The 23,059-nt window shown below is 37.6% G+C and overlaps 1 protein-coding gene across 1 annotated transcript; it reads left to right on the top strand.

Moving 5' to 3' along the window:
- The first annotated feature begins 16,054 nt into the window (after positions 1-16,054).
- LOC142627213 (uncharacterized) lies at positions 16,055-16,796 on the top strand. The gene is made up of 2 exons (XM_075801036.1): positions 16,055-16,233; positions 16,352-16,796. Exons 1-2 carry the CDS (start codon positions 16,055-16,057, stop codon positions 16,794-16,796), a joined length of 624 nt encoding a protein of 207 aa, XP_075657151.1.
- The last annotated feature ends 6,263 nt before the right edge of the window (positions 16,797-23,059 follow it).

Here is a 23,059-nt window from a genome sequence, read left to right as displayed (position 1 = left end):
AAACCTTTTCGATGTGAAAAACCATTCCAAGGATCCAATCCCTAAAAATATTCGCTAAAAGCAATAATTACAACAGTTTACTTAGAAAGTATATGCACAATTAAACTCTTTATTATAGCCTCATCAAACATCTCACTTTCCTTCCTCCTCCAATTGTCTTAGAACCTCCGAAATCCTTCTACTCAAACGTCCTCCATGAACAAACCTTGTTCACATCCCAGAAATCCACAAAACAACAATAGCGCCCCATTCTTGAGAAACTAACTCTCTTCTTTCAAACAATCAAATGTTTAGGCATAAAAGAAATGCTCCAAGAGAAACTCTAAAAAAAAAAATCTTACAGTGAAAAAACACACAAAGGGAGACGAATTTTGAAACTTTTAAAGGAGTTAGATTTACTCTTTGTTATAACACACAAAGGGAGACGAATTTTGAAACTTTTAAAGGAGTTAGATTTACTCTTTGTTATTAGTAGCCTCATACTCTCTCTGTGTAGTATGGGTCTGTTTTATATATGAAATCATTAGGTTAAGTTGCCAACCTTCAAAGTCAATTCACTAATTGTCACAATTTCTCTCATGCAAGGGTCTCATAAACTTTTTTTTGAACTTCACTTATACAAAACTTTTGTTCTTTGAAATATTTAGGTCTTGTTTGGTAATGGTGTTTAAACAACAAAAACTGTTGTTTAAATACCACAACACGTATTTTCACATATTTTTTCACTCACACGTATTTTCATAAAACTTAAATAACGTTACTAGAAATCTCTTACCAAACAGACCCTTAATCAATTCATTTGATATATTTCTAACCTAACTCCAACACATCAATTTTAACCACTTTTCTTTTAATTAATTTTGTCACATGGAATTAGTCATATCTAAAATTCTAGAACGATAATAGCTTAAAATTTTTGTTATAGAAGTGATAGTAGTTTTAGCAATTTATGGTTCTGTAATCAATTCTTTTGTTGAAATGGGGACAAGGCTCCTTATCAATGCCATGTAAAATATTCTCATAAAACAAACACACAAAAATGCCATATAACATGCACTACTTAACTCAAGTTTTCAATTTTAAAAAAATTAAAATTATTAAAAAAAAAAAAACTTTTCAAAATGGAGTACAATCATCTCCACTTCACTTAAAATGAAGAGAATCCATTTCACAATTATGATTTTATTTCCTACAATTAACAATATATAGAGTGTCATATCATTTAAAACACCTTTAGATTTAAAATATTTAATAAGACCCTTGAAATATATCCATTTTAAATTTAGAGGATTCTAATCCTTTCATAATAGTCATTTTAAACCACCACACACCTTTGTAGGTATTTATGGAGAAATTATAAGGTCCTCATAGTGGACAAGTGACGTGGTCCACCATTTTACTAAAAGACCCCTACTTGTTTAAAATTGCTGAATTAGAAAAAAATTTTAAACAGAAACTGATTACTGACTCAATAATTTCAAACAAGTAGAAGTCTTTTAGTGGAATGGTGAACAAGTGACATGGTCCACTAGAGAACTGTCTAATTTCTTGTATTTATGGGTGTAAGGGAGACAAGAACCGAGTTCAAATTTCAAAAAAGAACTTTATACACATATACATTTAAATGAAGCTATAGTAAAATTCTAACTCATATATATATTTTTTTTTTTTAAAAATAGTGATATTAATATCGTCCCAATTCATTGCCTTGAAAGTTTTTCATTTGTACTAATATTTAATAGTTATGGTAAGGGAATTTGTACCCCGAATTAATTACAAGCAATTAGATCTCATAGAGTGCTTTAAATATAATTAATGTAATTGTAATCTCTTTATAAACGTTATTCATGAGATGACTAGGAAGATTATATTTCTTTCTCTTTTTTTCCTTATGGAAAATTAACCAAACTAAAGCAGAAAGGCACACAAATTGACTACCAATGACTTCGTTTCGATGATAAAAGTTTTAAGATTGGCACTACTAGTTAGTAGAATAGTGGTAATGGTGTCATCTGCACGCATAGACAATTAGTGGATGGTGTATTTATGTACAATAACCATACATGCATGGTTGTTTGTTTGTTGTTAAAGTTTCAATGACCTGTGAGACTGTGAGATTACGGATAGAGGTGGACCGACCGACATACATACATACATACATACATACATACATACATACATACATACATACATACATACATACATATATATATATATATATTACACACCCTCACTTTTCAAGAGGACAAAATCTAGGGTTTAGAGAATTAGAGATCCCTAACCTCAGGTCTCTAAACTAATTAAAGAGAATGATTACCATTTCCAAGAATTTTATTATAGAATTTATTTTGATCATCACTTTTATGGGCACCCCTTCATTTCTGATATAGGGCGCCGTAGCTATATATATTGCAAGAAAGACCAAAATGGTTTTGGCTTCATGTGAGTTTGTGGCCATATATAGGTGTCATTTTTATAACTAAAAGTAAGGTAGAATATATGGATTATGGATATCTCAACAATATTTTTCCCAACTAACTTCGATGAATTTTGATCCTTCAAATTATCTTATCAAACTCATATAATCCATTTACTAAGCTATTAAATTAATTAATAAAAACCCAATAACTTATTTAAGAAATTGGCCTTTTAATTTTTTTTTTTAATCTTCTTTTGTTCTAGGCTTCTAGTTCTAGCCATGATCCAAAAGATGGGTATAGGGGGTGCTCATTACAAGTACTCCAAAAAAAAAAAAAAAAAGTCAAGGCCAACGCATATCACTTGCTGGCAACTTCCATATCTATCTATATATATATCTCTCTCTCTCTCTCTCTAGATATATATATATATATATATATATATATATATATATATATATATATATATTAGTAATTAAAAAGAAGAAGAAGAAAACATAAAATAATAATGGAATTATTCTCCTTGGTATAATTGATAACTTTAATTTATTCCATGACATATATTCCTTTGAACCGCATTTTAATGTTAGAAACAAACAAACAAACCCTTAAATCTCGAGCTAGCCTGACCAGTGACTTAGGAACATAACCATATGTTTTTGGGGATATTAATTAAGGGGAGGAAGAATGGCATGTCTTGTCCGTACTGCCAAAATCTTTGTCGGGGGCGCCATGTCTTCTTTAATTTTCTTTCCCTTTCTTTGGCTTTCTTCTATGTCCTCCCATAAAACAAACAAAGAACAAACACCTCCCTCTTGTCCTCATCTTCCTTCGCTTATATTCTTCTCTCTCTACTTCTCTACCATCTATACAATATATTATATTTAGTACATTCAATATTAATTAATTGTCAATTTTTTTAAGGAATTAGTTTATACAATACTATATATTATATGCCCTTGAATCACAGTAGTAGGAAACGAAAAATTTAAAAAAAAAAAATTAATACCTTGGGCCCATAAGGTGTAAGGGCTGAATATCCAAATACCTTCTCTACAAAAAAGTTTACGCATCATGTTTATCAACCATAGCCCTGTGTAGTAAACTACACATTGGCAAAATTATTATTTCACACTTTCGGATGTATACTACTGCATACAAAATGTCCATATTTTTATGCATTAATTGTTAATTTACACTTTACACGATGTAAAAGAGTGCAGACATTATTGAATGTCGAGCAATCAAAGGCTGTGTAATAAATAGATCCCAGCAAATGTTAAACTACCAATCTATCATTGTTTTAAAAATGGATTTTGTTAATGTGTGCGGCACACAATAATTAAACATTTTTTAAAATATTTTTTCAAAAATTGAAAAAGTATTGACAGCTTTTTCAATTCTCGAAAAAATATTTTAAAAAATGAATGGCTTAATGTGTGCCCTTAGGGCACACATTAATAAGACCCTTTAAAAATTAACCGAAGTGCTATATCAATTTTCTTCCAAGATTTTGTAAGAAAAAGTATTATACTAGTAGTACTACTTGAAAGTTCTTCCACTTAAATTCTCAAGATAGAGAATAGAGTACATTGCCTTTGTTTTGTCTAGAATCCTCTATCACAAAACAAGTAAACGATCTATGAAAAAGGATTCCTCTGTCCGAAAACAGATACTACTTTTCATGTTCATTAAAAAAAAAAAAAAAGATACTATTCATGATGGAGTACAATCAACTCATATTTGTACGCATTAATTCTAAAACTTTTTAATTACCTTAGCGATTTAATTAGAATGCTCAGTAAGTAGCAGGACGAATCTCGAGTCATTTGATTTTGTCCTCTGTCACAACAAAATCTCAGAAAGAATGACGCCGACATATATGCGGTTGATTGGTATGACTAGTGTTTTCAATATCACTATTATTATTATTATTATTATTATTATTATTATTATTATTATTATTATTATTATATGTAGCACATCAACTAATTAACTATTAATTTGTGTTGTGTTATGAAACCGACAGTTTTGAAACTTGCCATGTCGTTTCCTTGGACCTGATTATTTCAACTTCTTCATGTTTGATCATAGGATTCCTCATCACATGCTCCTAAAGTCCCTTGAAGTTATCCAATATAACCACTTTATTATGATCACAAGGCAGCTTAATTTTTCTATGATTGTAGTTTTTATACATATGTATAGGACACCCTATATCCTCTATTCCTGTTTAGGCAAAAAAAAAAAAATTAGAACAAGCAATGCTACAAGTAGCTAGGCTAATTGATCATCTTCTATGAGAAACAAAGATGAGGAGCACGTGAAAATTATGAATTTATGATGTGCTTTCACTTTCTTTTGTTTTTGTTATCCTATGTGAATTCCACTTTCCTCCCTCAACTTTCTATTAGAGTTCTAGGTAGGCACATATAAAAAGTATAGTGCAGTGCAGTCTATATCAAAAATTGTTGTAAAATTATATTAGGTAAAAAGATAATAAGGGCGGCATTGAAGATAAAATATAATATTACTGCCTTGCAATGGATTACAAATGGGATCAATTCTATACATAAATTTTGACTTTCGAGTATATGAGTATAAGCAAGACAAGAAACCTACACCTATTTGTAGAATGTCATTATCTTAGCTATCAAGTAGAATTCATGTTTAATGTTTTACGAGAATGTGATGTTACACATTGATGGTGTTCTGTAATTATTGGAAAATAACATATAGTAAAGAACAAGAAGTGGAAAATAACCCTGTTTAAGTACTCAATCACAATGGCATGAGGAAAATAATTGCTTGAACTCTAATATAGCCCTACCAATTTCGGATCAGCCACTTGGTAAGTGGAAACGTTTAGGTCCACCTCAAAAGGAAAAAAAGACACAATGGAAATAGAGGGTGTTAAATTGAAACAGAAAAGGAAGGTGGATAATTTGAGGGAAGTGGAGGATAATGCCGTGGGGAAAAAAGGAAAGATTAGAGGTGGAAACAAAAGCTTTGGGAAAGCTTATGGCCCAACATTTAGGATCGGTTGTGGCTACTAAGCAGCACCATCTGATCCAACGAGTATCTTAAGTTAGAACTACCGGGGCTTGAGAATCACCAAACAGTTCATGCCCTTAAAAGGACATTACAAGATGGAGCTCCCAAGGTCATCTTCCTTATGGAGACGAAGTTACCATAGGAAAGGATGAATTTTTTAAAGCTTGAATTGGATTATACTCAAGGGTTGGTAGTTTCAAGTGATGGACAAAGTGGAGGATTAGCTTTATTGTGAAAGCCGGAATCAAAGGTGGAGGTTAGGGGCCTTTCACGATGATACATTGATGCTTATATAGATTATAATAATATGGTAGAGGTATGGCGGCTAATTGGCTTCTGTGGCCAACTTGATACAAGCAAAAGAGAAGAGACCTGATCGATTCTTGAATCTTTCGGAACTCATAATCAACATCCATGGCTATGCATTGGAGATTTTAATGAGATAACCAGTCGTAATGAAAAATACGGAGGGAGTCCTAGACCAGCTAGACAAATGGATAGATTTAGAGCAGTTATTAATCTGTGTGCTTTTCATGATTTAGGTTTTGTGGGATCACCATTCACCTGGTCAAAAACTAATGGGGAGGAAGGATGGATACGGGTTCGATTGGATCGCACTCTAGCAAATAATGAATGGATAGAAAAATTTCTAGGAGCCAAATTACACCATATTTCCATGTCTACTTCTGACCATTCTCTACTTGTTTTACATTTTCCATAGGCAAGGCAAAACCTCGGAGGTGGAGCAAGTTATTTCATTTTGAGGCAATGTGGCTTCAAGACCCTTAGTGTGATGAAGTTGTCAAAGAAGCTTAGCATGATGGTTTATTTAAATTGGGTGGTTATTTGTTTGAGACTATATGAAAAATTACAGAGATAGATTCATTTCTTGGAATAAATTGGAGTTTGGCCATGTTGGCCTGAAGATAGCCGAGCTACTGAAATTTCTACAATATTTGCAACTTCAAATTGGAGATACTATGAATGATGAGAGAGAGGAGGTCTGATGTGCACTAAATGGTTGGTTTGGATACAGAGTCTGTAATGTGGAATCGACGATCCATGTGGCTGGTGCATGGGGATCAGAATACTAGTTTTTTCCATGCAAAGGCTTCGCATCGACACCAAAGAAACTTGATATTGGGACTTTGTGATGCAAAGGGTGTCTTGCAAGAGGATGATCAGAGGATTGAAAGCATTGTGGTGGATTACTATAATAGCATCTTTAAATCCAATGGTCCAACAGATGCCTCAATGGTGGTGAATGCTATCCAACCCGTGGTGACTGATGCCATGAATAAAGGCTTAGTTCAAGAGTTCCAAGAACCAAAGGTGGTCAAGGCGTTGAAACAAATGCATCCTAAAAGAACTCTAGGACCTAACGGTATGCCTCCTTTGTTTTATCAACATTACTGGTCTTTAGTTGGTAACTGAGTAACTAAGACTGTCCTTGACTTCTTAAATCACGGTATTAGTCCTCCAAAATTCAATGAAACTCTTATGTTGCTCATACCAAAAATTAAGAACCTCACAAAGATCACCCAATTTTGACCCATTAGCCTTAGTAATGTCATCTCTAGATTAGCCTCTAAGGTTCTAGCCAATAGGTTGACACGCTTATTTCCACATATTCTTAGTGAGAATCAAGCTACTTTTATGTCTAAACATCTTATTACTAATAATGTCTTGGTTTCTTTTAAAACCATGCATTATATTAATCAAAAGAAATCGGGAAAGGTTGGGGAGATGGCGGTGAAACTTGACATGAGTAAGATCTATGATCAGGTTAAATGTGACTTTTTGGAAAACAAGTATGCTTAAGATGGGTTCCCATGTGAAGTGGGTCAATATTATGATGAGATGTGTAAGCTCGGTTTCCTACTCTATCAAAATTAATGGGAGACCTTGAGGCCACATTACCCGCACACGGGGATTGGGCCAAGGGGATCCTCTCTCTACCTATTTATTTTTAATTTGTGCAAAAGGTCTATATGCTCTTTTAAAGAAATTTATGGATGATGTCTTACTGAAAGGCGTTGTAGCATGTCCAAGGGGGCTAACAATATCACACTTGCTTTTCACAGATGACAACCTTATTTTCTACCAAGCTACAAGGGAAGATTGCACTAGCCTAGAGAATGTTTTGGAAACTTATGAGCAAGCTTCTGGTCAACAACTAAAATGGGACAAAACTTCTTTGTTTTTCATTAGTAATACACCACAGGGCATTCAAGATGATATAAAGTTCTGTTTTGGCACTGAAGTTATTAAACAACATGAGACATATTTGGGTTTACCTTCTTTAATGGGAAATCTAAATACAATACCTTTCGACAACTAAAGGAGGGGCAGGATAACAAACTATCTGGGTGGAAGAAAAAGACGCTATCATAGGCTAGAAAAGAGATTCTTACTAAGGCAGTAGCACAAGCAAGACTAACATACAATATGAGTGTCTTTAATTTACCAAACACTTTATGCAATGAGATGACAAGCATGGTCTGCAAATTTTTGTGGGGACAAACTAATGGAAAAACTAAGATGGCATGGCTTAGTTGGGACAAAGTTTGTACTCCAAAGGAGGAGGGTGGCTAGGGCTTTCGAGATCTTAAGGCTTTTAATCTTGCACTTTTGGTGAAACAAGGATGGAGACTACAAATAAATACACCATCTCTAGTCTATAGAGTTTTAAAGGCAAGGTATTTTCCTGATACTTATTCTTGGGGCTAAATTGGACTCTCGGACTTCTTTGGCATGGTGAAGCATTATTGTGGCGCAAAATATTGTCCGAAAGGGATGTAAGTGGCTGGTGGGTGATGGGAATTCAATCGGAATTTGGACTGATATGTGGCTTAATGACCCGACCTCTTTGAGAGTGCTCTCCCAGTCTAATACCATTTCTGCTCAAGCCAAGGTAAGTGTGCTTCTTGACCCCAAACACGTGCATGGCTTGAAGAACTTGTGTGTCAAATTTTTATTCCAACTAATGTCCAATCAATTCTTGGTATTCCGCTAAGTATTTGTCTCCCAAATGATAGACTAATGTGGGCTTTTATTCCAAAGGGACAGTTTACAGTCTGTAGTGCCTACAAACTCGCAGTGGCTAAAAACCGGACAGAATGTATGGTGGGAGCCTCCAATGCTGATATTCACAAGAAATTTTGGAGGAGACTATGGAGCTTGAATCTGCCAAATAAAATCAAATCATTCTCCTGGAGTGTATGTCGTAATATCATCCCTACAAAGGTGAACTTGCAGCATAGACAAGTTATTGACATCATCCCTACAAAGGTGAACTTGCGGCATAGACAAGTTATCGATGAAGATATGTGTCAAGCTTGCGGTCTAGGGGAAGAGTCTAGCGGCCATGTGTTTTGGGAGTGTGGAAAAGCCCAGGGAATGTGGGGTTTAACAGTTATTGCATTTGAGACACAGAATGATATAGAGAATTTCTAGACTTGGTATGGTATTTGATTTCGTCCAAATGCAGGCAATGATACTCTAGAGATAATATATATGATCGCTTGTTGTATTTGGTATAACAGAAATGTAGTAAGGCAGGAAAGTGCTCCTCCATTGGCAATGATGGTGGTCCATAAAGCTCGGCCCTTGCTTACTAAATTCCAGACAGCCAACCACATTATTGCCCAGCCGAGGGTGGACATGAATGACTCATGGACATTACCGATAACACCAGCTTACAATGTAAACGTGGACGGAGCAGTTTTTACTCAAACTGGGAGGTCTGGGGCGGGGGTAGTGATCTGTGACCATGAACGATGACTTGCAGCTGCAATGAGACAGAAGCTTCTTCAACCTTTGGGCCCAATTGAGATTGAGGCAAAAGCTATGGAAATTGGAGTTTCTTTTGCATGGGATGTTGGCATAAGGGATGTGATAGTCAAAAGTGATTCAAAGATAGTGGTTGACACTCTACTAGGTTTATGTACACCTATGGTTGTTTTAAATATTCTGGATGGTGTAGCCCACAAACTTAAAAATTTTAGATTAGTTCAAGTCTCCCATTTGAAGCGACATCTGCACACCTATTGGCACAACATGCCAAAGAAATAGATAATATTGATAGTCATGTAACATGAATAGAGGAAAATCCATCATTGATTGAGTCAGCTATTACTCATGATGTAATGAATTTATCTTCTTCTTTATAAAGTTACAGGCTTCTCATTAAAAAAAAAATGTACTCAATCACAACTATCATGTGTATATATATATATGCTAAGAAAAAGTAAAGAATAGAGAAACATGATCAGAGTTTCGATCATTGCCCATTGCTAATTATAAATTAGTTACTGCATGCTTTGAAACTAATTCATAAGACATCAAACATGGACTCTATTGGAATATTCCATGTAAATAAAGTGGTTAATTATATACTGAAGTTCTACACTACATAATAACTAGGTTGTGATTCCATGTATATGTATAGAGAAAATTGAAAATAATCATGTAGGGATAGAAGGCCCAGAAAATGTATATTGGGTCGTAGGCCTCGTCCGATGACATTTAGTAGTCCGACAACAAATGGATGTTAGTGAAGAAGTATGAATCAGTGAGTTACAAAAGGATTATGACCAAGAAGGTTTGGGAAGGTAGTCTGAGGAGGAATGCCTCCTCGGCTAAGCAAAACAAAGGTTAGAAGGTCTGATCTGCCATCCAGAGCAACACTCCAGACGATTCTACTGAAAATGATAAATATCAGGAGGGAATAGGACAAAGGGGAGCTAAGATATATCTAAGAGAAAGCTACTACCACCGCATTAAATGCTTTGCAGCTAACTCTTTGGCCGCATTAATGTGGAGGTGATACCTAAACAGTGATATTCAGCCTTATAGCTACTCTCAAAGACTTCAGGAATGTGCTAATGGGACAAGGATCAAGGCCAGCAACTTGACCTACACGTGGAAGGTGGAGATGAATAAAAATAGGAGAATATAAGGGAGAAAGAGACTCTTTACAGGGGGTTCATCTGAGAATCTGTAGAAAAAACACTGTAGCAACAAGAACTAAAATTGTAATCAAGTCTAAAAGAAATATATTCAAGAACTGTTCACCTCAGACTTTGCCTAGGAAGGATTTTCTTTGCATACAGCTTAACTTTTTTTGCTATCTTATCATCTTTAGTCCACTGTGAGCATTGTTTAATTCATTAAAGCCTAGTTTTTAGCCTACTCTCTAAAAATTCATTGTATTGGGCTTTTTGAGCCTTAATCCTATCACCTCTTGGGCTTAGAATCCAAATTGTGCCCTTACAATTGGCGCCATCTGTGGGGATTACTTGAGCTTTAGTGAGATCAACGTTCAATTATGGTGGGCTTGGGGCCAAACCGAGAAGAATCTATTGGGTCCTAACGTCAAGATCATTTTCTTAATCTTGAGCGAAGAAGGGACTGGGAGGTTAGTCTGCACACCACACACACTAGTAGGAGCCAATCTCGGAGTGGGAGTCACATCTCTCATGAGGAAAATACTAGGAGCATGCAACTGGAGATTGACTATTTGAAAAGGAGGATACGCCGCGAGCAACGTAGAGGAACTTCTTCAAGTTTTGACCATTCTTTTGGTGACGATAGTGATAATAGCTACTGGCCTAGGTCAAGGACTCCTCCCAGTGAGTCATTTTCATGTGATGAGGAGCGCCATGATAGGTGGAGGGGGAAAAGTCCATCTCACAAAGGCCTAGGCAACGATGCTATGAGTAAGGCTCTAAATCATATTTCTAAATCACCTTTTACCCGTAGGATTGAGTGAGGAAAGCTTCCTCGGCGATTTACTCAGCCAACATTCACCATGTATTACAACAGAACGGATCTTGTGGAGCATGTTAGCCACTTTAATCAGAGAATGACTGTTCACTCGAAGAATGAGACCTTGATATGCAAGGTGTTCCCATCCAGTTTAGGGCCCGTGGCGATGAGATGGTTCGACGGTCTGAAGGAGGGTTCTATTAACTCTTTTAAGGAGCTTACAAAAGCCTTTGGTTCTCGGTTTGTAACTTGTAGTAGAGTTCCTCGGCCTTTAGACCCCCTATTGTCTATGACTATGCGAGAAGGGGAGACCTTGAAGACGTTTTCTGACAGATACTGGGAAATGTTTAATGAGATAGATACGAATTTTGATGATGTGGCTATAAGGACATTCAAGGTCAGCCTACCTACCGAGCATGGTTTGAGGAAATCTTTGACAGGGAAACCTTTTAAGAGTGTGCGTCATCTCATGGACCGTATTGACAAGTATAAGCGGGTTGAAGAGGACCAACAATAAGGGAAAGGGAAGGCTAAGGTGGTCCATCAGGATTAAAGAGAGTTTAGGTCGGACAGATACAATAATAATCGTCCTCAAAGGGATTTTGCTAGGCAATCTGGACCTACTGCTACTCAAGTGGTTAACATGGTGTTCTGAGAGCCAATGCATCAAATCCTAGAAAAAATTAAGAATGAGTCATACTTTAAATGGCCGAATAAGATGGGAGGAGACCCCACGAAGAGTAATCAAGGCCTTCATTGCCAATACCACCAAGAGCGAGGACATACCATAGAGGATTGGAGGACTTTGTGGAGTCATCTGGAGTAGCTGGTCAGAAGTGGAAAGTTAAAGCAATTTCTACTTCAGCCCAATGGGTAAAGAGGCTAAACAGGGTCGGGAGCTCAGAGAGATGCTTCTTTAAGGCCACCTTTAGGCACAATCAGTGTTATTCTGGCTGCTCTGAGGAGAAATGGTTCTCTTCCCTCCAGGGTGATGTCCATAGCTCGGCCACTCATAGAGGACTCATATCCTGAGCCGAAAAGGACTAGGAAGAAGGTCCGATCAGCGTTGAGTTTCTCTAATGAAGACAATGCTGAAACCTTACAGCCACATGATGATGCCCTAGTGGTCACCCTCAAGATAAGGGGTATGATGTGAAGAGGGTGTTGGTAGATCAAGGCAGTGGGGCAAAGATCATGTACCCTGATTTGTATAAGGGGCTAAAATTGAAACTTGAGGATTTGGCATGTTATGATTCACCTTTGGTAGGATTATACAGGAAAGTTGTTATTCCAAAGGGCCAGATTAGACTACCAGTACAAGCAGGTTCAAAAGTGGTGGAGGTGGACTTCATTGTAGTGGATGCTTACTCCCCCTACACTGCCATTGTGGCAAGACCCTAGCTTCATACCCTAGGAGCCGTTTCTTCCACCATGCACTTGAAAGTGAAATATTCGTTCGGGGACCAAGTTGAGGAATTGGTTGGGAGCCAGTCTATGGCTAGGTAGTGCTTGGTAGCTGTAATTAGGCATCAGGCTGAAGGTGAGTCCTCGGCCTCTGCTGAGTAGGGCTTATAACAATCAAGGATGCCAGTGTTATCTACGGATGCGGTGTTAGAAAGGGAAAATTGTGAGGAATTAGAAAAAGTTGTTATAGGTGATGATAAGGAGAAATTTTTCCAGGTTAGAGCTCAGTTGCCACCTCAAGAGAAGGAGGAGCTGATAGTGTTCCCTAGGAAGAATTTTGATGTGTTTGCATGGAATGCTTATGAAGCTCCTAGGGTGGATCCAAATTTCATTTGCCAACATTTAAATATCAATCCAGCTGTCACCCCCAAAAAGCAACCACCTCGGCGCTCATCTAAAGAGCATTCTAAGGCTATCAAAGAGGTGGTGATCAAGCTTAAGTGGGTTGGGGCTATTAAGAAGGTGTTTTTACCCTGAGTGGTTGGTCAATACAATTTTGGTAAAGAAGAAAAATGGAAAGTGGCGAGTATGTGTAGACTTCACAAATTTGAACAAAGTTTGCCCTAAGGACCCCTTCCCCATGCCTCGAATAGATCAATTAGTAGATGCAACTATAGGCCATCCCTGGATGAGCTTTTTAGATGCCTTTCAAGGGTACCATCAGATACCATTAGCTTTGGATGATCAGGAGAAGACAGCTTTTGTTATGCCTACTGGAAATTACCACTACAAGGTGATGCCTTTTGGTTTAAAGAATGCAGGGTCCACCTATCAAAGGATAATGACCAGGATGTTCAAGCCACAACTAGGAAAAAATATTGAGGTTTATATAGATGATATGGTAATGAAAAGTAAGGTAGAATCCAAGCATGGTGGTGACCTTGGAAATATCTTTGAGATATTAAGGAAACACAAGCTGCGCCTTAATGCTTCCGAGTGTTCTTTTGGTGTTAGTTCAGGAAACATTTTAGGTTACATGGTCACTCATCGTGGAATTGAAGTCAACCTTGATTAGATTAAGGCAATTAACAATTTACAACCTCCTCGAAATCCCAAAGAGGTCCAAAAGTTAACAAGAATGACTACTGCCTTGAACCGATTCATCTCTCGGTCAACAGACAAGTGTAGATCTTTCTTCCAATTGTTGAATAGGTGGAAGGGATTTGAATGGACCGAGGAGTGTGTCCTGGCCTTCCTACAGCTAAAGGAATACCTTTCTCAGCCACCCATTATGTCCAGGCCCGAGGAGGAGGAGGTTTTGTTTGCTTATATTGCTATAGCTTCCTATGCAGTGAGCTTAGTGCTGATACAGGTTGATAATGGAGTACAAAGACCAGTTTATTATGTAAGCAAGTCGTTGCATGAGACAAAGATTCATTATTTACCTCTACAAAAAGCCATCTCGGCAGTAGTACATGCAACACTTAAGCTCCCTCGCACCTCTATTAAGGGCCAATGGAAGAGGAGAGAGAAAAGCAAACATGGATGGAAAATCAGTTGGAATGGTCTTCTTGCAGGAACCTTTAACTTGAAAAGTATACATTAATGGTGCAGCTAATCAAAGAGTATCTGGAGTACGGCTAGTTGTGGTTAGACTTCTCGGCCCCAAACAATGAGGCTGAGTATGAGACTTTGTTGGTAGGGATGGCTATGGTTCAAAAAATGAGAGGAAAAACAGTGGAGGTGTTTTCAAATTTAAGGTTAGTTGTTGGATAGGTAGAAGAAGAATTGGAAGCCAGAGATCTAAGAATTCAAGAATATTTAAGTCAGGTTAGGCACTTGCAATCATGTTTCGAGTCTTTCACCATACAGCAAATCCCTAGAAGCAAAAATACGCACGTTGACTCTTTTGCCACACTCGCAACCTCCTCAGAGCAAAGTGTTAGGACATATGTGATTGATATTTGGAACATATGTCAACATTTTATGTATTGGCTAATCCTTTGACAAAGTGCATTTTACTTGTAATTGGGTAGATCTAGGATGTGTTTAATACTTCAAGGAACAAGGTTTCAAGTTCAAGTGTTAAAGCCATGCAAGTCTGTCCAAGTGTTAAAGCTATGCAAGTCTGTCCAAGAATCAAGTAAGGAAGTACTGGATTTTAAATCTCGACAGTTAGTATCAATCGAGGTTTAAAAGCTGTTGAAGCCTGTGGTTCGACAGCTATCTCAATAGATGGCTATCTATCGAGGTTTATGAAACTTAGTTTTTTAGAGTTATTTTTCATCCAATCCGTGAGTATGTGTTTAGACTTTCTTTTCTCACAACCCTAAATATATATAAGGATTATTTTAAGGGCCGTCACATAGAGCATAGTTGCACAAGAGCACAATTCCACAAGTGTGAAGAAAACTGTGATCGGAAACCTAGTTGCCATAGTTCATCTTGAAGAAGCTGCTGTGTTTGTACATCGTAGAGTTTTGTGACCAAACAACTTCATGATCTTCATCAGTTGATGAACTGAAGAACTTTACAACCAACATCCTTCTCAAGTTGGTAATCAAGTCACGTACTAAGATCCATGCATCTATTGGTTAGTCACATACTGGGAGCCGTGCAATATAAGGAGAGATTGTCACTACAGAACAAGTCCAATTGGGTATTAGGATAAGGGTTCAACTGTAGGTTGGTATAAAGTATTGGGATTCTTTTACTTGTAACCACTTGTCTTGATAATAGTGGATTCTCGAGAGTGGTGACCTTAAAATCACCCGATGGGGTTTTTGCAGTGCAGGTTTTCCCCATTCATAAACAAATCACTGTGTCATTTAATTTCCGCTGCATATTTAGTTATTTGGTGATTTGTTTCTGCTGCCACGCTCATTGCATGTAATTGAACCTAATTAATTCACTTGGCTAATTGATTGGTTAATTCATCACAAGGGGTCAATACATTTTTGGCCTATCACAAAGTTTACCTCGGGTCATGCTAGTTAAAGATTTATGCAGGCCTGCTGAGGTAAAAAGGGAGAGAGCACAGATTCATCAAATTAGAGTGGGACCTAGTTGGATGGATCCCATAGTTCTATTTCTTAAGGATAAAATCTTGCTCGAAGAGAGAGAGGACGCTGACAAAGTGCGAAGAAAGGTTCCTCCTTTTTGGTTGTCCGGGGACCAAAAATTGTACAAATGCTCTTTTTTGGGCCATATATGCTATGTATCCATCTTGAGGCTAGAGCTCTCTTAGAAGTGTTGCATGAAGGGATTTGTGGAAGCCATACAGGGGGCATATCGTTGTCTCACAAGGCCTTCACTTAACGGTATTGGTGGCCAGGTATGCAAAAGGAACACAAGAGTATGTGAAGAAGTGTGATCAATGTCAAAGATTCACTCCAAACATTCATCAACTAATGGGTGTCTTCAATCCTTTGTCTAGTCCTTGGCATTTTGCTCAGTGGGAGTTGGATATTGTAAGACCCTTCCATAAAATAGCAGGAAATAGGAGGTGGCTTTTGGTCGACACTGATTACTTCACCAAATGGGTTGAAGCTAAGCCACTAGCGAACATCAGGGATGCAAATGCTAAGAGGTTTGTGTGGTATTGTTAATCGGTTTGGGATTCCTCACACCCTTATCTTGGACGATAGACTTCATTTTGATAGCAAAGCTTTCAGGATGTATTGTTGTGAAATGGGTATTAAGAACAGGTATTCAACTCCGGCTTATCCCAAGGGAAATGGACAGACCGAGGCTATCAATAAGGTCATAGTAAGCGGGCTCAAGAAGAGGTTGGATGATGCGAATGGCAAATGGGTAGACAAGCTGCCACATGTGCTCTGGACATATCAGACTACCCCTCGTAGGTCAATTGAGGAAACACCCTTTTCAATGACTTATGGAGCTGAAGTAGTGATTCCTTTAGAGACTGGATTCCCAACGCTAAGGACAAGCTCGTTCACTCCAAACAACAATGACAACCTATTAAAGAAGTGCTTGGATTTGATTGAAGAGCAGAGAGAAAATGCCACGGTTCAGTTAGCCTACAATCAACAGAAGCTCAAACAGGGGTATGACTCAAATATGAGATTGAAACCGTTAGCCCCTGGAGAATTAGTGTTAAGAAAAGTTGTGGGTATTGTAAAAAAAACTTAGCATGGGCAAAGTTAGGGCCCAATTGGGAAGGGTCATACTGTATTACTTCAGTAGCTGGTATAGGTGCTTATTTCCTAGAAGATTTAGACGAAAATGTCATACCACATCCTTGGAATGTAAATAACCTGCAAAGGTACTGTTATTAATGAAAGGCAGCTCTGCCATGTTTTTATTTTTGACATTATGTGCTCTGTTTATTATTTGTTTGAATATTAAGCAGAACCTTGGTCATGTCTGGCTCCTCAGACCACATACTTTGAGTAAATTAATATTCCTGATTATTTTTCTAAGTATTAAACGGAACCTTGGTCATACCTGGCTCCTCGGATCACATACCTTGGGTAAATTAATACTCTTCATTACTTGTTTGAGTGTTAAACAGAACATTGGTTATGACTGGTTCCTCGGACCATCTGTCTTGGGTAAATTAGCATTGCTAAGCATTTAATTAAGTGTTAAACAGAACCTCGGATATATCTGGTTCCTCAGACCATCTGCCTTAGGTAAATTATCACTGTTAAGCATCTAACTAAATGTTAAACAGAACCTCAGCTATGTCTGGTTCCTCAGACCACCTGCCTTGGGTAAATTAACATTTCTTTGATTATGAGAATGCTAAACAGAACCTCGGCCATGTCAAGTTCCTTGAACCACATGCTTTGAGTGAATTAGTAACCAACCTAGCTATGGTGGATGACCAAGACCCTCATTATGGTAACTTAATTGAAAGGGCACACTTGAGCCTCACTTAAAGCATTTTCAAGTACATTCATGATCTGTTCACGAGCTAATTGTCATCTACAACTCCTTAGATCTACTACTAAGTGGGAGGTTATGTAGGGTCTTGGGTGGATGGATGCTCCACCAATTTCTGAAATCAAAAGAAAGCCCAGTGATATGCAGGGTCCTTTGAGTTAATCATACTGAAGGTATGTTCTTGAAGTTAAGGGTACACTTTGTTATAGATTGTAAACTTGGAAGGTTAAGCCTGTTTTGTTGCTCATTATGTGGGGTGTAGCAATTATAATATCACTGATGCAGATAAATAAATGAAGTTATATCTCATTTTCACATCAATTAATTGTGAACTAAAGCAGAAGCTATGTTAGGATTTGCATAAATACCACAAGTGTAAAAGAGAAGCTCATAATTATCACTAACTTAAGCCTTAAAAAAGGGCAAATTGATTACAAACTTTGAAAATGAAGATAACAGTCACAATATAATAATAATAATAATAATAATAATAATAATAATAATAATAAGTTTACAAATTCTAGTCTAGGACCTAATTAATCTTTAGCGGAGGGTTGGTCTTTCCTGTGGCCTTGGCATATTTGGCAGTTTCAGCTGTGGTGGAGGCTAGACCTTTACCCTTGAGATCCTCCTTGGCAGGCATAGGAAGAGTAGCCAGGACAATCTCCAAGTTTTGGGAAGTCTCTTTCTCCTTAGAGGAGTCCTTGGGTGCAGCTGAAGGCTTGGGGGCATCAAGGACTACTCCCTTAATTGTGTCTTTTTCCTTTTCAGTAACCCCGAGCTGTTCTGCCTCTTTAGGAAGACTACCAGAGGAGGTGAGGGCCTTGGCAAGACTATCCTCACCAGTATCTGTCTCTTTGGAGGTAGTGTCAGCCTTAGAGTCCAAAAGGCTTAATGTACGATTGGCGGGGGGATAGTATACACTCTCTACTCTCCTAAGGCCAAAGGAGACCTCAACCCCAGCTTGGTTGAGGGCCTCATTCCACACTTGGAGGAAGTAGATCCTACATACCTCCGAGACCTTAGCCTTGAGAGCCTCCTCAGTCTCTGTCACCCCCACCTCGTAGCCGTCCTATTCGACTTTATCCACGGCCTTCTCTGCCTCCTCCAACTTCTTCTTCAAGACCTTTATATGCTCTTTAGCTACAGCCAACTCATCCTCAGCCTGACAAAAATGTTTGCATTGAGTTTCTACCTACTTCTCCTCTACTCCTTGCAGAGTAGCCTTAGCGCTTTTCCTCTGCCTATCAACCTCGGTTAGTTGGGTATTCAACTCTTGGATCTTCTTATCTGCCACCTTGAAGGCAACCACTGTAGCAATATGCCTGGCTTCTTCATCCTTCATTTACCTGTGGGAGCTGTTCACCAACTCCTTGGCTCTGTGTGCAATGTGGAGAGCCTTTCAAGGAAAGAAGTACAATGTTTAAAAAAAAGTTATAATTTTGAATATGAGGAAGCTAATTTATAGACTTACCAGAGGAAGGTCCCTCTTCAAGCTGAGGAACACCTCGTGTTTCCTCCAGGCAGTAGTAGAGTGTATTCCATAGCGTTGACCACGTGCGCAGCCTTCCCCTGCTAAAAGTCCCTGATAAAATCATCGGCGGGCAAGAGAGCTCCATCTAGCACTATGGAAGGAGTCCAAGCTAGAACTTCAGCTTAAGAGTCACCCCTCTTGTCCACAATGGCCCCTTCACTGGAGGACATTATTTGTATTACCCTGGCTTGTTTGGCCCCCTTTTAGGGCTCAGCCTCCTTAGAGAGTTGGCTTTTTCCTTCTTCCACCACCTCCTTGCCCCTCTGATCCCTCTTCCTCTTGTTATCGACAAGATCAGGTCGAAGAGCTTGGGTAGACGGAAGGGTGGGAGGCTTGGCTTGAATTGCCTTCTCTGGCGCGTTGCCTCCTGCTTAAGACTTCAGCAAGTCGCGAAGGCTTGATCTCGTCTTGAGCTCTAGCACCATGGCATCTGGGATGGTGGGATCTTCCTGGGTGTGGCTTACTTGCGCTGGATGAAGGTGGCTAAAATCACCAACTAGGGCTTCTGGGGACTAAGGTTAGTTGAAGAACTCGAAGTCATCTTTGGAGTCTGAAACTTCAACCACTTCCTCTTCATCTTTAATTGCTGGTTGAGAGGGAGTTGCTTCCTCTTCAACTGTGAAATGGAAGGGTAGCTCTATTTGCTATACACCTTCTAGGATAGGGCTTGGATTGAGGAAGCCCAGAACGACAACATTTATCAGGTGCAAGCACTAGTCCTTGTCCTTAATCATGCACTTCGGAGACTAAAAGCTAGATGATAGCGGATCATAGCTGAGGATGAGATGAGTTGCTCTTAGTTGCCTGTCCCTTTGGACAAAGACCTTGGCCTTGAGCACTTTGTTCAAATCTGGCTGGTTGACAAGGTTTAGGTTCGGGACAGTAGAGTACTTATTTGCAAACCATCAAAAAACAGAAAAACACTGTTAAAAAAGCAACATAAGTCAAAGAAAAATTCAATTACAAGTACAAATAGGATAAAATGGGTGAAGAAGATGTTAGTAATAAAAATGGGTGATATTAGAACAATAAACCTAGACCTACGAATCCCACCTGGTGTCCCATCTCTCGTCGGGCAGTGAAGGCCATTGTTCTACTCCCCTGAGACAATTAAGTAGTCTTTATTCATGCCTTTGATGGACTCAGGGAGGCACAAAATGAACCTGACCTCAAGAACCCTAGTTTTTAGGTTGTACCCTTGCCCTTTTAAGTGGTGGCGGTTGTAAATCCAATTGATTTCATGGTGGGTGAGGTTCAAGCCCATTTTCTCATTTAGGGCGTCTACGCTACCTAAAATCCTAAACATATTAAGGGCACACTAGGTGGGGGAAAGCCTATGAGCTATTAGATAATCCCTAGTAACTCTACCCATGGGAATTCTCATCCCTCCTTCTATAAAGGCAATCCTAGGAATTACTACTTGTCCCTCCTGCCTCACGGTACGTCACTTCCCTTGTTTGCAGTACCTAATAGAAGGGGGATTCAGTATTGAGCTTTAAAGCTCTCTATACCCTCTGTGGTGTCTACTAAGTAAGCAAATCTACCCATATAAAAAAAAATTGAAGGTATTGAGGAGACGAGATGAAATTAGACAGGCTGAGGAAGAGAGGACTCTAAATAAAAAGAAAGACAAAAGAGAAGAAAGAAGGAAGAAAGTGCTAGATACAACTTACGAGAGAGAAAAAAGGCTCCTCGAACTAGCTCTTGAGTTTTGAGGGTGTAAAAAGTGAGGTAGTAAAAGCTTCTAAGCAATATATATATATATATATATGAGAGAGAAAAGCAAGCGGGAAAACTCCCGCTCAAGTTCTCAAAAAATCCCTAGCCATTGGAGCTCCATCGTACCGTAAAACATGGGGAACATGGAGCTGCAAAAATTAATTACAGACACATCCCAAATGCCAAAACGTTAGTAGCATGCTTCTAAGAAGTTGAAAAGACACCTACACAGACAGAAGTGATGTAAGGGAAGAACAAAAGTATTATTATAATATTGAAATTCCCTTTTTTTCGAGGAGCAAAGGAAGGAAATTTCGAGGGGCTATTGTAGGGATAAAAGGCCTAGAAAATGTATACTGGGCCGTGGGCCTCGTCCGAGGAATTTAGTAGTCCGAGGACAAGTGGATGTTAGTGAAGAAGTACGAATTAGTGAGTTACTGAAGGATTATGACCAAGAAGGTTTGGGAAGGTAGTCCGAGGAGGCATGCCTCCTCAGCTAAGCAAAGCAGAGGTCAGAATGTCTGATTTTCCATCTAGAGCAACACTTAGGATGATTCTACTGAAAAGGATAAAGATAAGGAAGGGATAGGACAAAGGGAAGCTAAGAAATATCTAAGAGAAACCTGCTACCACCGCATTGAATGCTCTGCAGCTAACTCTCTAGTCATATTAATGTGGAGGTGATATATTCAGTCTTACAGCTACTCCCAAAGACTTTAGGAAGGTGCTAATGGGACAAGAATCAAGGTCTGCAACTTGACCTACACATGGAGGGTGGAGATGAATAAAAATAGGAGAATATAAACGAGAAAGCAGCCTTTTACAGGGGGTTCATCTGAGAATCTATAGAAAAAACAATGTAGCGACAAGAATTGAAATTCTAATCAAGTCTAAAAGAAATATATTCAAGAACTGTTCACCTCGGACTTCGCCGATGAAGGATTTTCTTTGCATACATCTTAACTTTCTTTGATTTCTTATCATCTTTAGTCCACTATGAACGTTGTTTAATTCATTGAAGCCTTGTTTTTAGCCCACTCTCTAAAAATTCATTGTATTAGGCTCTTTGGGCCTTAATCCTATCACCTCTTGGGCTTGGAATCCAAATCGTGCCCTTACAAATCATAATTGCATACTATTTACATTATTTAATGTCTTATTAATTGCACTCCTTGATTCTTGTATTATTGTAAATAGTTGTACCAAAATTAAGAAATTAAATTGGACACTTGGCATTAAATTAGGCTCCAATTGAAATCTAATTATTATTTTTTTAGTTTTAACTTTAAGAGGTCATTATTGTGGCGTTTTGGATTTTGTGTTAGGTGTTAATGCATCATTTATTTTGGCATAATTTTTTTAAAAATAATTATATGGGACAAGTGGCACAAAATTAGCTATCCAATTTATAATCTTATTGGATTTTCTCTCAATTTTATATGAGTTAATTTGGGTCTAATTACATTACACTAGCTTGTAACACATGTATATGCATGAATGTATTTTAAAATAAAAACATTTTTTATCATAAAAATATACATAATTAATCGATGGTTAGTGTTAATGGACACATTTTATATATACACACATATATATATATATATATATATATATAATTTAGAATTTAATTGGCTTTAGACTCTTTGATTTTTTTACCTAATAATTCACTTGCCACAAAAATTAAAACTTAGATAACGTGGCAAAAAATTGGATTCTAATTGAAATCCAATTTAAAATCTGATTGGTTTAGACTCCTTGATTTTTAGATTCAATAATTCACTCGCACAAAATAAACTTTCTCAAAAAAATTAAAAATTAAAAATGGGACACTTGTCGTATAATTGAGAATCCAATTAAAATTTGATTGGATTTTATCTGAGTTTTGGCTATTGATATATACTAGCTTGTAATCCTATGCATATGTATGGATATACTTAGATATATACACTAAGATGTATAGTATAATATATATATATATATATATATATATATATAATTTAAATACTATTGATAATCATTCTTATATTTTGTTAACTCTTTAAAAAGTTTTGTAAGAATATTATTAAGTATAAAATGTAAACTATATATGTTTATTTATTTATTACTTCTTAATTTTTGTTATTGCTAAGTACTTTTTTTTTACAATTCATTTATTCTTTTTTTTTTTTTTTGAAATTACAATTCATTTATTCTAGACTCTTTGGTTTTGGTACTCAATAATGGAAAATTATTGAATACTTCGGAAGTACCATAA

This window comes from Castanea sativa, chromosome 1, assembly GCF_040712315.1.
Source record: "Castanea sativa cultivar Marrone di Chiusa Pesio chromosome 1, ASM4071231v1".
Taxonomy (NCBI): domain Eukaryota; kingdom Viridiplantae; phylum Streptophyta; class Magnoliopsida; order Fagales; family Fagaceae; genus Castanea; species Castanea sativa.
The sequence above is the reverse complement of the archived record's forward strand: the minus strand, read 5'-3'. Positions and strand labels throughout refer to the sequence as shown.

What these genes read in the sequence shown, in the direction of transcription:
- LOC142627213 (XM_075801036.1), top strand. Translation starts at nt 16,055, where the DNA reads ATGGGTGTCTTCAATCCTTTGTCTAGTCCTTGGCATTTTGCTCAGTGG. An exon ending in AGGGATGCAAATGCTAAGAG is followed by an intron (nt 16,234 to 16,351) that starts GTTTGTGTGGTA and finishes TATTAAGAACAG; the next exon opens with GTATTCAACTCCGGCTTATC.